At 39.1% G+C, this 14,188-nt stretch overlaps 1 protein-coding gene across 6 annotated transcripts in view; it reads left to right on the plus strand.

Annotated features, from left to right (window-relative positions):
• The window catches only part of LOC121871795, a 127,320-nt gene extending 113,347 nt beyond the window's left edge, over nt 1–13,973 (plus strand). For all 6 annotated transcript variants that reach the window (XM_042374285.1, XM_042374284.1, XM_042374282.1 and 3 more), the window contains 2 exons: nt 7,607–8,588; nt 9,975–13,973. In XM_042374285.1, the coding sequence (XP_042230219.1) occupies nt 7,607–8,218 (612 nt within the window). In that variant the 3' untranslated portion in view covers nt 8,219–8,588; nt 9,975–13,973. The remainder of the gene's footprint in view (nt 1–7,606; nt 8,589–9,974) is intronic.
• Nucleotides 13,974–14,188: the final 215 nt, after the last annotated feature.

Raw genomic sequence — 14,188 nt, forward strand, 5'->3', positions numbered from 1 at the left:
TGGCTTGTAGTCGCCCGTGTAGAGAAAAAGCCAGATTTCAAGAAATTGTCTTAAGATCACCACACTAGCATCAAAATTTGTCTTCCTACAACTAAAGTTTCGACATGAACTCCAGATATTTTGTGTCTGTTCAAGAATCAATAAATAATGACAATTATATCACTAGCGAGCGTTATGGTGGTCAGCAGGTAATTCTTGAGGCTGGGTTGGATGTATTTTCCAACAAGCGGGTTTGGGCTGTTTGTCGACTAGCCACCTTTAACATTATTCAGGCAATGATGTAGAACCATAGGCATATACAATATATCATCCTTAAGCTTCCTTAATGCTCGTTTGATTATGCTATCATTCATAGTTTAAAAAAAAAACTTTGCTTGCATGTAACGTATCACTCACATTGTACCTCAAAAGATTTCATGTTTTGGTTAGTAATGGCCAGGTTAATTACTCTTATTTATCTTCATAGGTGATCTTAGACGGATTACTAAGACATACAATAGCTGAGAAGCTTTTTTAGCTTCATTGTGTCACTAAAATATATGTTTGTCAACTGTAATATTTTTGTTGTAAAGTTCCTATACTAGAGATGTTGTTATTAGTCGTTCTTTCCTAGTGTAGCCTTTCCTATTGTTGCTCTTTTGATTTGTTATTAGTATTGCGAATTAATTGGTGATGCTGTACTTGCACATCTTCTACCATCAAAAGTAGCCGTATTTTAACCACATTTCAACTTAAAGGTCATCATATTCATCCATCCTTAGATGTTTTCTTATTTTCTATGCCCCCTTTATTTTTTCTTACAATTAAATTGAAGAAGAAAATTTTTGTAGGCAATGCATGACATTTTTTTCAGCATTATAGAGCTCATTGCACTTTTATTTGATGTCTATCTGTAGTTGACCTGGCCAAGACGGCAGAAGTGGCACCTGACCTCCTATAGCGTAAATATGGTGATCTCAGTGTGACGCAATTTTATTGGTGCTAATACTGGAAATGTTTCAAAACCCTTAAGTGACAATGGCTCCACTAGAAATGTATTTCTCCTTTTAATTTGCTTATCGTGTGTTGAGCATCATAGTGCAGAGTTAGTGTATCCTCCAACAACGCTCCTGGTATTGTGTAAAATTTTCCCATAGTTCTTTCAAGTTTTTAATAGATGCTTTATAATATGAAGTAAACTGCTAGCAAGTTAATCAAAAACATTAGTTATAATTTTAGCTTTCAAATATTTTGTTTCATGAACTTAATGATAAGCTATTGTATGATCTGTCTTCCGTATTTAGCACAAGAAAATTGCAGTCTTTGACTTGTGTTGGGATGTCTGGTCCAGTGTCACCCTATGATGTCTGGTCCAGTGTCACCCTATGATGTCTGGTCCAGCGTCACCCTATGATGTCTGGTCCAGTGTCACCCTATGATGTCTGGTCCAGTGTCACCCTATGATGTCTGGTCCAGTGTCACCCTATAATGTCTGGTCCAGTGTCACCCTATGATGTCTGGTCCAGTGTCACCCTATGATGTCTGGTCCAGTGTCACCCTATGATGTCTGGTCCAGTGTCACCCTATGATGTCTGGTTCAGTGTCACCTTATGATGTCTGGTCCAGTGTTACCCTATGATGTTTAGTTCAGTGTTAACCTATGATGCCTGGTCCAGTGTAACCCTATAATACCTGGTCCAGTGACAACCAATGATGTCTGGTCCAGTGTCACCTTGGGATGTACCATCAACTTGGATTGTGTGGTCCAATGTCTTCATCTGATGTTTAATCCAGTATTGCCTTAGGGTGTATGATCTAACGAGCCAACCTTGGATGTTTGATCCTTTTATGCCTTCAGTTATTCATTCAGCCATCATCTTGCCTGATCCAGCATTACCCTTTGGATGTCTAGTCCAACACCACATGACATGTTTGGTCTAACTTTACCATGAGATGTCTAATCCAGTATTACCTTAGAATGTTGGATCAAGTGTTACATTAGTATGCCTGGTCCAGTGTCACCTTGGAATCCCTGATCCAGTGTCACCTTGGGCTGTGTTTTATTACTGTGTGTACCTGATCAGCATCATCTTAAACTGTGAGGTATAGTTTCCTATTTAGTTACCTCGTCCACCGTCACTCCAGGTTGTTTAGTTGAGGATCCTCTCCTGTAGTCTCATCCAATGGCTCCTGTGTGATACAACATCCTTGAAGGTTTTCATATCTGGCATCACCTCAGGTTGTGCGGTACTATCACCGCCTCTCGGTATATGGTCCAGAATCACTTTGGGTCATCTGGTCCATCTACACGTTATATTTCTTGTCCAGTATACCTCAGTTTACTGGTTCAGTATTATCTCTAACTGATAGACTTAGTTTTATTTGTTGTCATCTGGTCCAGCATTGCGCTGATTGTGTGGCTCAGCCCATAAAGTATTTGATAATGTAGGTTAAAAGCAGGATATTTTAGACCCGAAGAGGAACATGCCTGGAAATTCTTTTCTCATAAATGACTTCTCATTCAATATTCTTTGATACATGAAAGCTCTCAAAATTATTATTAAGATATTCATACATGGTGAACGTAAGAGATGTTTTATACAAACGATCAGGGTAATTACAAAGTCTGTCCTTTTTGGGTTTTTACAGTGTTTCCTGTTTTACAATGTAAGCATTAGATGCAAATTCCCATAGGGGCAGCGTTATGCTTGCAGGCTTGATTGTTTCTGTATAAACACTGACATGTTTCCATGTTCTGGAACACATGAGTCTTTGTGTGCAGAACTGTAGTGTTCTAAAAGTATTTATATGTCAGCACTCAGGATATATTGTGTCCTAGTTAAACTTATTATACATTTGTCAGAGATCAGCAGGAAAGATGTTTTCATAGCAGGACAAAGTGTGTGAGTGCGCCTTCTTTTGCGTGCTTCCATGACTGATTACAGACTTGTGTACACTTGTGTTTATGCTTGCCTACCTACTTGCATACATTGCATATATGCGTATGTGTGTGTGTGTGTGTGTGTTTCAAATTGAACTACTATGAAATGAGTGGATGCATGTATGTCTCTGTATATTATGTTTCTGTGCATATATTTTATTTGTGGACCTAAAGATTATTTTGAAAGATGTTTGTATGTAGTTTAATAAGTACATGGTATATATATATATATATATATATATATATATATATATATATATATATATATATATATATATATATATATATATATATATATATATATATATATATATATATATATATATATATATATATATATATATATATATATATATCGTGTTTGTATGTCTGAGCTGAAAGCATATTATTATTATTATTTTTAGTTAATAATTAATAGCCAGTTTGCAACGCAGTGATCCTTAAGACTGATGTAGTCTCGCTGGGAGATAATTTCACGCATTTTGAATTGATATTTAGTATGTAGAAGGTCTGGAGTGTGTCAGTACACCAAAAAACACCTTAAATATATATTTTCATTAAGAAAGCAGGCAAAGAGCTATTAGTTTTACAGCGGACATACGCTGTTATATTCTGGATAAAATTCTACATTATGGGCTTGGCTTTATCACAGCATCCTTCAGATGGACGCTAGGCTGATGATGTGCTCCTTGTAAGTTATGTTTCTATGTGCCAGAGACCCTAGTACAGTGCCACACATGTACCAGTCGCTACTCTGCAGTGGTCACCAAAAAGGTCTGAGTCAAAATAAGGGTTCTGATTTTTGCATTACATACTTGTGTGACAGTAGCTGTTACAAATTCAACAGTAAACCTTGTACCCTTGTTTTTGATGCAGTGTCAGTTCTTGTGCTTGAGACTCTGATGCAGTGCCAATCTTGGCCAGGCCTACAATGCAGTGCCATATCTTAGACCAATGGCTCTGATACGACGTCGGTTCATTAACCAGTAGCCAACGATACAATGGTACCTATTAAACATGGGACCTTTATCCAGTGCCAACTTTCGTGCCAAGGGCTCTGAGGCAGTGCCAACTCTATACCAGTGTCACAGAGGCAGTGGTAATTCCTATGCGGTGCTAACTCCTATAACAGGTTCTGATAGAGTGCCAACCCTTGTGTCAGAGGCCTTGGTTCAGTGCCAACCCTTGTGTCAGAGGTTTTGGTCCAGTGCCAGCCCTTGTGTCAGAGGCTTTGGATCAGTGCCAACCCTTGTGTCAGAGGCTTTGGTTCAGTGCCAACCCTTGTGGCAGTGATTTTGGACCAGTTTTAATTATTTTGTCAGAGGCTTTGGTCCGGTACCAACCCTTGTGTCAGAGTCTCTCGTCTAGTGCCAATCTTTGTGTCAAGAGAGATTCATTGCTAATATTGTGTCAGAAGTTTTTTATCAGTGACTTCTCTAGTGGCAACCGTTGTTTCAGAGACATGCAAATGCCAACCGTTGTGTCAGTAGCGAGCCAATGCCAATGATGTATTAGAGGCTTTGGTTTAATGCCAAACCTTGTCAGGTTTTGGTCTAGTACTAACACTTGTGTCACAGGCCAACCTTTATGTCAGGTGATCAGAGTAGTGCCAGACCTTGTGTCATATGATCAAAATACTGCCAGCTTTTGTGATTGGCTAGTTTTTCTCATATCAAAACATCTGATGTTGTGGCAACACTTACACCAGTGAGTGTTGCAATATCACATCCTGATGTTAGGAAGTCATGTACCGCAGACTTTAATGCGCTGTTATAGCTCCTTCATAAAATCAACTTGTGTGCCAAGGTCTCTGAATCACTTCCAACATCTATATCATTAGCTCTAATATAGTGTAAATTCTTTCCCAAGAATCTTTGATGTAATGTTAGTGCCAGCTTAATGCCAAGTACTCCGTTGGCGCTGACCAGTGTCAGAGGCTTGATGTAGTGTCAAATCTCTTATTTTTTCCCAACAAATTTGCCGGCAGTCATGGGGAAGGAAAGTTGAATGCTTCTGTCACATTATAGTTGTTGTAAAATGTGCTATAGGTCCAAGGTTTTTATAAAGTGTGTTTTGGTTTTGTCTAAATCTTGAAGTAGAAGTATCAACCTCAACATCTTAGTGGTATTTAAGCTTGTAAGACACTTCAGTTAAGTGCATTTCCTGCTTAAATATAAGAATATGACTGTAAAATAACTGTTGATTTTGTGGCTATTTACCGAATTCATTAAGCTGTTCAGGTGACGAGGTAGAGAAGTAAACCTTGATTAAGTTACAATGTTTGGGTGAAAATGCTACCGTTTATAGGTATTTTTGGCAAACTTTTATTGTACAGTTATAAAATCATATATTTTATTTAAAGATAACACCTAGGTTTTTTATTTATTTTAGAATTATTTTTCAGATTCATATAAATATTATTGTTTTAAAGATATAACTCACACACACACACACACACACATATATATATATATATATATATATATATATATATATATATATATATATATATATATATATATATATATATATATATATATATATATATATATATATATATATATATATATATATATATATTTTGATCGCTTCACATAGCTGTTAGTTTGAGTGATGCACGCTTACACATGAATGAATTAGAAATGTACAAACTTTGTTCTGCAATGAAACGACTGCACAAAAACTACTTAAGGCAAATGTTGGTGCTTGAAATTGTTGTGCTTTATGTCATAATAAAAAAAATGAAGTCTTGTAATGAAAATATTATAGAGAGAAATAACTTGTTTCTGGCAGTGTAGTCATGTGAACTGTTCACCCCCAGCATATATACTGACTTTTTTATGTACAGTAAAATGAAATGATGGACAATGCAGTTATGTCTAAAATGCTAAACTGCACTTAGCTAAACTTCTCGGCTGCATAACTGTGCACAGCTCGCGCTCACTTACACTTACTTGCTTCGCTCTTTGAGGGCCTTTACTCTTAAGAGGGCAAAAATCGTTGTTTACTAGTTTTACTCTATACATAGAAGCTAACATCATGTGAAGAAAAATGGCAATAAACGATCAGCTGTAACTCCTCTTATCAGTTGTATTACGTGTTATTAAGATAAGACTTTGAGTAAAGATCAGCTTTTATCAACTCAGTAATGATATAATGACCTCATAGAGTTGAGTTTAAAAAGGTCCAACCATAAATTCTATTATTTTCTTGAGGTTAAGTAGGAAATCACTCTAATGCATCTCCAGCTAAGGTGTTCAGTTGCTGCTCATGTCCCAGAAGTAGAGGTCAATTGTAGGTGTGTCTGGATGCTATTTAGATACTTTTGAACGTAGTTGTTAATAGTATGGTACACTTTCCAGGACTAGTAATTATTTTTACATATATTTTTATCCTTAATCAAGAACACAGATAATGGAGGAGCTCTATAAAAATTTATCCATTGTGAACTTTTGTTTTAAATGGGAAGTTCATCAACTCTAACTGCCCATCCAATAGTTAATATGATAATAAATAAATTCAATTCTTCATTAAAATTTTATGAATCCTGTTGTAATCCGGATTAAATTTCAAAATTCTTTCATGATCAAATATATTCATTAACAATTACAAGCTACATTACATGCTCCTACATTAGACGCAAAAGGGAACTGCAAGTTTGAGTCCACAATATTTAAATTATAAGATACAGTAATGACAAATACGCAAACGGACTAAGAGTAGCAACAGTTACAGGCTAGTCTTTAAAAAATCATTATAATCCCTTGCAGCCACTCAACCATTTGCTTAATAATATTCATTATATAATATCTCTTATAAGCATAAAGCAGACAGCTTGACAATAAGTGTATGGAGAATAGAGTTGGTGGCGTGCAGTGATGTCCACCTGCCTGGTTCCTGGAAGGTGATGCCAACACTTAGGACCACAAAGCCCGTGGTCGACAGGCTCTGGCTAAAGCCCTCTTTCTTGTTGCTTCCTCTCACTTGCCGTCTGATGTTGGTTGTCGAGAGACCCGAAACAAGCGACCTGATGTGACCCCAATGGCCCATGATTCACCTCAGCTTCGCTAACTTAGGTAATTTTTGTCCAAGACTTTCCACCAAGAAGCCGACATTCTGGGGCAGTCACTACAGCTGATACTGTTTCCCTGTTTTTTTAACGCTATTCATATATTTATTTATGTTTTATTGTGATCTACTGAAACATGTGAAACAGCTTTGTGTCAAGGCTTCTGGCATTCCTGGAACCACGAGTTAGATATTCTACGTAGACTTACATACTATCATTGTAACAAGCCAATTTTATATAAAAATACATTTAATCAAATTAAATTAATTTAATGGGTACAAAACTGCCATGAGACTCTTATCCCCTTTTCATATTCATCATATGAAATTCATCGTTTCATTCATTGTTTCTGCCCATATTTAGATATCAGTTTGTAGCCCCAACATGTCGGCAACCCCTTGGATTCCTTTGCCTGTGATCCATACTTTACTGTCTTGTCTGTAGTTGAGCATGTGGATGGTTGGTGTGTCACGTATGAGGCCACTGCCCGTGATCTGGGCCATGGAAAGGTTTGTGCCAGTGCCTGTAGCCATCACAAGCTTGAGGTTGTAGTCACTATAAACTATACACTAATAAATTATCTTGCCAAATAACTAATAGTAGTGTCGTATTTTCAGGTACACAAAGCTGTAGCTACATCCCCTATCCAGGAAGGTACTCATGAGAGACGGCCAGCCCACCACCACACTCACCCTCCCAGCCAGAGTCCTGGTGGCAAGGCAGCCCAACCAGGGGCTCAGGCGGCTGCTGTACAACACCCAAAAGGTAGTTCTCATGTACGCTTCCAGACTCAGACTCAGACTGAATACCGGACGCCCAACTTGGAAAAACCGAGGGAAAGGCCGGATCAAGATAGTTCAGAGTCTGAAACAGAAAATACAACCAACGACGAGGAGGCACACACAACCGAGAAGTTCCTCTTGCTCACTGATCAGCTTTCCGTCGACACTAAGAAGCACCTCTCTATCAAGGACATTGGGGTCATCCTTGATCGACTATCTTCCAAAATAGTTGATGTTGAGAAATTAGATCGTGAAGCAGAAGAGGAAGATTGTTTTAACTGGACAATCAAAGCTACAATCCGAGGCGATACTCTAAGAGAACTCGGTGTGGTATATAATGGCCACTATTATTCTATTAGTGAACACCCAGGCTACGGTCAGAAGAAAGAGGAGGAGGAGGAGGAGGAAGTAGCAGAAGCCAAAGACGCAGAAAAGGAACCCGTCTGACTGTTTACACTGTGTTCGTTGGACAAACTTATTTTTTTGGTTTGTTGGTGATAATGCCAGGCTTAGGAATGCAGTAATCGACAAAATGTGTTTGTTTTTTGTCGAAGAGTAATGCTGTTGACATAAACAGGGTGCGAGTGTTATGTGCAGAATGTATGGAACGTTAGAATAGTGTTAAGTGATTGAGTGAAACTTTTCAAGAGTTCCCTCACTTGCAACAACCGTGGCCTGTCACCCTCGGATGTCCGCAGCAGTGCCGCCACAGCCACAAGGCGTCTGCTCTTGTTTCTAGTGTACATAGGCGGGAGGAGGCACCGCGACCACCGATGCCGCGTGACAGGTGCTGGCTGTCTCCCCAGTGTCCTGCCAGGTGAGATATATTACGTATTGCCACTTACTGGTGTTCAGCACTGGATAATACTCTGCCTCAAGTGGAAAGAGTCAAGCTTTGTCAACTCGGTGCCTCACACAGCATTTATCCCCATCTATCCACGCTTCCTCCCAAGTGGTCATGCTAATTATCCATTTCCCTTTCACGTAACTTCCATATGTTGTGTATAATTCGTACTGCTTATTAAATCATCTATTGCCCAGTCTTGTACTTGGTAAACCATCTATTGCCCAGTGCTGTACCTTGTAAGCCATTTATTGCTCACAACTGTACCTCGTAAGGCCATCATTGCCCAGTACCTTTCTTAGTAAGCCATATAGTCCCCAGTGTTGTACAGTTGCGGAAATGTTCCTACGCCCCCTCTGGTAACCCGTGTCTCCAAACAACAACGTCACTGTAGTAGCATCACTATTTATGAATGAATAGGTATTGGTCGTGTAACGACGGACGTGATTGGTGGATAGGTTGGCCGCCTGGAGACACAGGTTACCACAGGGGTGTAGGAACACGTTTCCGTAACTGTACCTCGAAAACCATATATTGCCCATTAGTGTACAATTGGCTCCACTCCCACTTTTACCACTTAGCGTTGCCAATCCTCTCTCTCCCTGAGGTGGGAACTTTGAACTCTGAAGTGTGAATTCGAAAGTGCACATGAGTTGAGAGAGATTACAATGCAAAATAACACTTTGACATTACCAACGGGGTTTCTCCAGCTGAGTGTAATCGTCTAGTGCTAGCCAGATGATAATACTGAAGTTACAGTGGGATGAGAGGGGGATGAATTTATGTTCTAAGGTGTTACTTTGCAAAAGGGGGCATTTATGATCAAATGGATACTGGATATGTTTGAATACAGTATATATTTTGTAGAAGCCGCGAAGTTTTGTTTAACCCTTTGACTACGAAATGAAACTTCCCCAGCTGAATAAAATCGTTTGGCGGTATCCAGAATAAAATAGATAAGAAGACATCGTACTGAAGGGATAAATTAGCAATCAAATCAATCTTGAAGTGGGAACCACACACACACACACACACAAACACCTACAGTGTTTGCAGATGTAGTATTGAAAGAATTATGTAGTTATGACCCAGCACATTATCTTAGGTAGAAGATTCTAGATATTATTCCCTTCGTAAGAACACTGGTATATTTCTGATATATTATGTATTTGATATTTAATAATGTACCACTCTAAACTCTTCAACTTCACCTTTTTTCTTCCTGCCAGCATCAAAAGAAATTAAACTGCCCTATTATGTTATTGGTCTCCTTTGATTTACTTAAATGTTTTCTGTGTGTCATCATTATTATGGCAACATAACAACTTGCTACTGACATGCTTGTCTCTTCTCTCCCAGGGCCTATCACGCTTGTATTTAGAAGACAATCGTCGAGCTACCCTGCAGGCAGGCATTAGCGTAGCTTCTGACCATCGCACGTCACTTGTTACATGGACACTAAGGCGAAAAGTATGAGATAACCCTCAAGTGAAGTGTTCACCACCCAGCCCAACAGAATCCTTGTTGATACTAAGGCAGCCATGCCGGGCCAGAGTGTGTCTACTTGAGGAACTGATACTGTTTCTGGGTCCGGGCAAGACTTACTATGATTGTGTCCCATTGTAGGTGGTGTGCCGGCCCGGCGGACCTTCCCTACCTACAAGCCCACATTATGAGACTGGACAAGATTTGATGCAAATAATATACGTGGCAGTAATACATCCATCCTTTTATGGATTACAAACAACCAAACTGAAGATATTTCTAGAACTCAAGTTTATACAACCAAATTTAAAAAGCCTATATTTTAATTCAGTAAATGGACCTTCGATAAGTGGTTTACACTTGTGCCAGGCTGACACAGCAATGGAAAGGTGTTATGTGGTGAGGTGAATGCAGAATGATATGCTCAAAACCAATGTGTAATGAAGACTGTCGCTAAGAATTTCTTTGAAGTTCTTGATAATAATACTCTTGATAATAAATAACATAAACAGATGTGACATCAGTTTTTAAATAGAGTGAAAATGTTTCTATTATTACACTCAATGATGACAACAAAGACAGAGGCCAGGAGGTGGTGGTGGTCTTCTCTGCGCCTGTGACCATCATGAGAGTATTTGTGTCCCTATCAGAGACTCTGAGCCTTATTTACAACCCCAATAATATCCCATTTGCCATATGTTGTGAATAAAAAAAAATGTTGGGATGTGTCAAATACGGTTCAGAGTAATTGGTGGAGGTCTTGTTTTGTTTTAGAACTCAAGGAACGTGGCATTCGGTCTGTAGTAGATCTGGGGTGTCTTGGTGCCCATCGCAAGCGCTGTGCCTTCCAATCATGTACACTGAAAGCAATTTTGTTTCCTTAGATGAGGAACTGCGCTTGGATGAAGTAATGTCGGTACGCCTGTGCATAATTTTTGGTGCAAGTTTTGTGCATCTGTGGAGCGATTAGGGATTGTGGGCCTTTGTGGGCTGTTCAAAAAGGCTGATCATTGTCCCTGAGTATTGTGAACATTTTAATAAGGACATTTACTGAGTGAAACGGTAAATTTGTGACTTGTGTAGGTGATAGAATGAGGCAGAATTGCTGCCTTGGTGGCATTGCAATACAATTAATATTTGGCCTCCATCGATACCGACCAGGGCTCACATCTGACTACAATAAGCAAATTCAAAAGACAAATCTTGGGTGTTTCGAGGAAACAGACGTATTACTCTTGATATGTCATTTTGATATGGATGATGTTATAGTCTCATTTGGTAATGCTATTTGTCTAAGGTTCGGCCTTATTGGGTATTTCAGTTTAAATAAAGGCTGAAGGGTTGATTAGAGCCTTCATGGATAACTCCATTTGGTTTAATCTCTGCTAATTCATAAGAAAAAAGTATTTAAATCCCACATAAGGAATACACTCACTGACAACTCCACAAAAAAAAAATTGTTGGCCCCGTAGGCTTCACCGCACCTGCCGGAGAAGCCCTCAGAGAAAAAAAAATAGATTTATATATATATATATATATATATATATATATATATATATATATATATATATATATATATATATATATATATATATATATATATATATATATATATATATATATATATATATATATACACAAACAGTAACAAAACCGAGAGATAAACTTGGACTTTAGCAGACCTTGAGCAGTGATCTGTACTGGCAATACTTGATTATGGTCAGTTCGGATTTTTTTATTTGTTTGGAGGAGCTGCGGTGTTACTCTTATTGTTAATACATCTCGTCGCCAAGAAAAAAAATGCACAGTGGTCTTGATCAAAGATAATATATCAAATATAGTATGAATAATTTAGGGAAAATTGTAGGATCCTTAGAATTGTTAGGACGGTATTTTAAGATATCATTTCCATATTTGTATGTCGAAGTAACTTGCAAGCATTTGGTTTGCCGTCTGCTTTCAATAATGAAGAGCAACCCCGTTGTTCTAGACTCCAATAATCGCTTTTGTTACTTGGCAAAACAAATGTTAGCAGGAGTTTCTTAGAATGGTTAAAGTCTGGTTATCAATATATAAACACAAATACAATAGTGTCAATATTTATTGTTGGTAATATTACGCCATTTTAACAACGCACAGCAGATATTCATATGGTCCGGTTTGTGTCGAATCTTTCATTCCTGGCTACTTTTCCGTCACTGCTCCGGTTTCTCCCTTTAAAAAGATGTTGTGACTTAGGTTTAGAAATGTCTTTACTATGTTCCCAATTTCACAGTAATATCGCAATGCCTATTATATTATTTAATGTTTAATGACGTGGTTGTTCAGCTTAGTACTCTAGCTCTGACGATCAAGTAGTGAAGCCCTCGCTCGAGCAAAGACAGTTTCTATGTCTCTCCATTAATACGGGTCAAAACGCACAATATCACACACACGCTACTTTGCGTTTAGTTTAGCTTCTCGTGTTGCGTTCTCGGGAGGAGAAGGAGGAGGAGGAGATGAAAAGATGATGATGATGATGATGATGATGATGGTGATGATGATGCAGGAGGAGAAGGAGGAGGAGTGTCCCGCTTCGTACTGCCCTTCATGTGATGATGGCCCCAATTCTTGACCACAGGTGAGTTTAAAGCTCTCCACTGGCCAGGCAATTTGCGATGCTCACAGAAACCTTGGCCAGTCAGTCAATAATAACCAATTGGTAATGCAGTAGTGTTATGGCATATATTCTCAAGAGCTGGTTGAGAGTTGGGTCCAAATAAGCCACGGCGTAGGGCCTGATTCGTCGTCGTCGTCTCGCGTCACTGGTGCTCATGAGCTGCTCTTTGTACGGAGGCAGAAACTGACTCTTCTCGAGACTAATGCGGCTTTGTTTTGGACTAGTTAGGATGAATGCGCTGTATTGCTCTCTCTTTAGACAAAATGTTGCGCGGCCGGCGTCTGTGAGCCTCGGTGTGTTAGCTTCTGTTTTGACTGGGAGAACTGGCCTTGTGGAAGAGTTGTTCGAGGCTGACAAACGCTGGCTGCACACAAGACACCTGCGTCACACATTTTGGTGCCATGGTGTGGCTGCCGCAAGCTTTGTTCTTCATTGAGGTTGTTCTCAATAATTTATTGAATGAAGCGTTTATTGTTATTTTAGCCCATTTCACTGTGTTCCGCCAGAAAGTCGGTGTACGTGGTCTAGGCTCTGTCATTCCCCTTGGTTAGTGTCTGTGCTTATGCATGAGTACATGAAGTAACCTTCTCTCTTCATTGGACAGTTATGCATAGTTTTGAATATAATTAATCAAAGACGATCTTTAGGGTGGACAGTTCATTTGACATCTTTGTAAGCAGCGTTCAGGGGCTGACATGCAGCCCCCGGCGAGAGAAATGTTGTATAGTTGTTGTTGGAGTGATAATCATCTTGGAATTTGGTTTGAAACAATGTATAATTTTTGTAGACTATCTAGTGGTCACAACCTTTTCTGTGATTGTACATGTAATTCCAGGTCAACAACAGTTTAATGACCTTATTATGTGGTCTTAAACAGTCATTGCACTTGTAATATACTTGCAGATGCAGGTTTTTTAACCACCACAGACAATAATTAGTACATCACAATAACCAACATGTGACCATAGATTAAAATAAAGACTACCACAATCTCAACAGAATACAAGAGATTTCCACATGGTAAAGTGACCATTACGTACTACTAGAATAAAGGCTATTATTGTGCTACAACACGCTCACACTGCCAGGGCGGGCCTTGGGGACGTGGGCGGTTCCTGGAATCCCTCCCCCATCCCCCCCAAGTCCCACCACCCTTTGACACGGGTCACATCCTGCGTGTCCACTTGATATGGAAGTAAAGAGGTCAGACATCACCAGTGCGTCTTAATTCTCACCTTGTGTGTCCTTATTATTGCCTATTGTCTATGTATACTCCTGCATTTACAGCCACGGTCAGGATGCTGCTTAGAACAAACTCCCACCATCTTCACAGCAGTACAACCGTGTGGAGGACTACAAACTTGTACATAATGTACACAAACTGGTAAGATATGAATAAAGTAATGGTTTCTGATATGACAAATAGAGG

The sequence above is a fragment of the Homarus americanus genome, unplaced genomic scaffold (genome assembly GCF_018991925.1).
Source record: "Homarus americanus isolate GMGI-L3 unplaced genomic scaffold, GMGI_Hamer_2.0 scaffold39675, whole genome shotgun sequence".
Lineage (NCBI taxonomy): Eukaryota > Metazoa > Arthropoda > Malacostraca > Decapoda > Nephropidae > Homarus > Homarus americanus.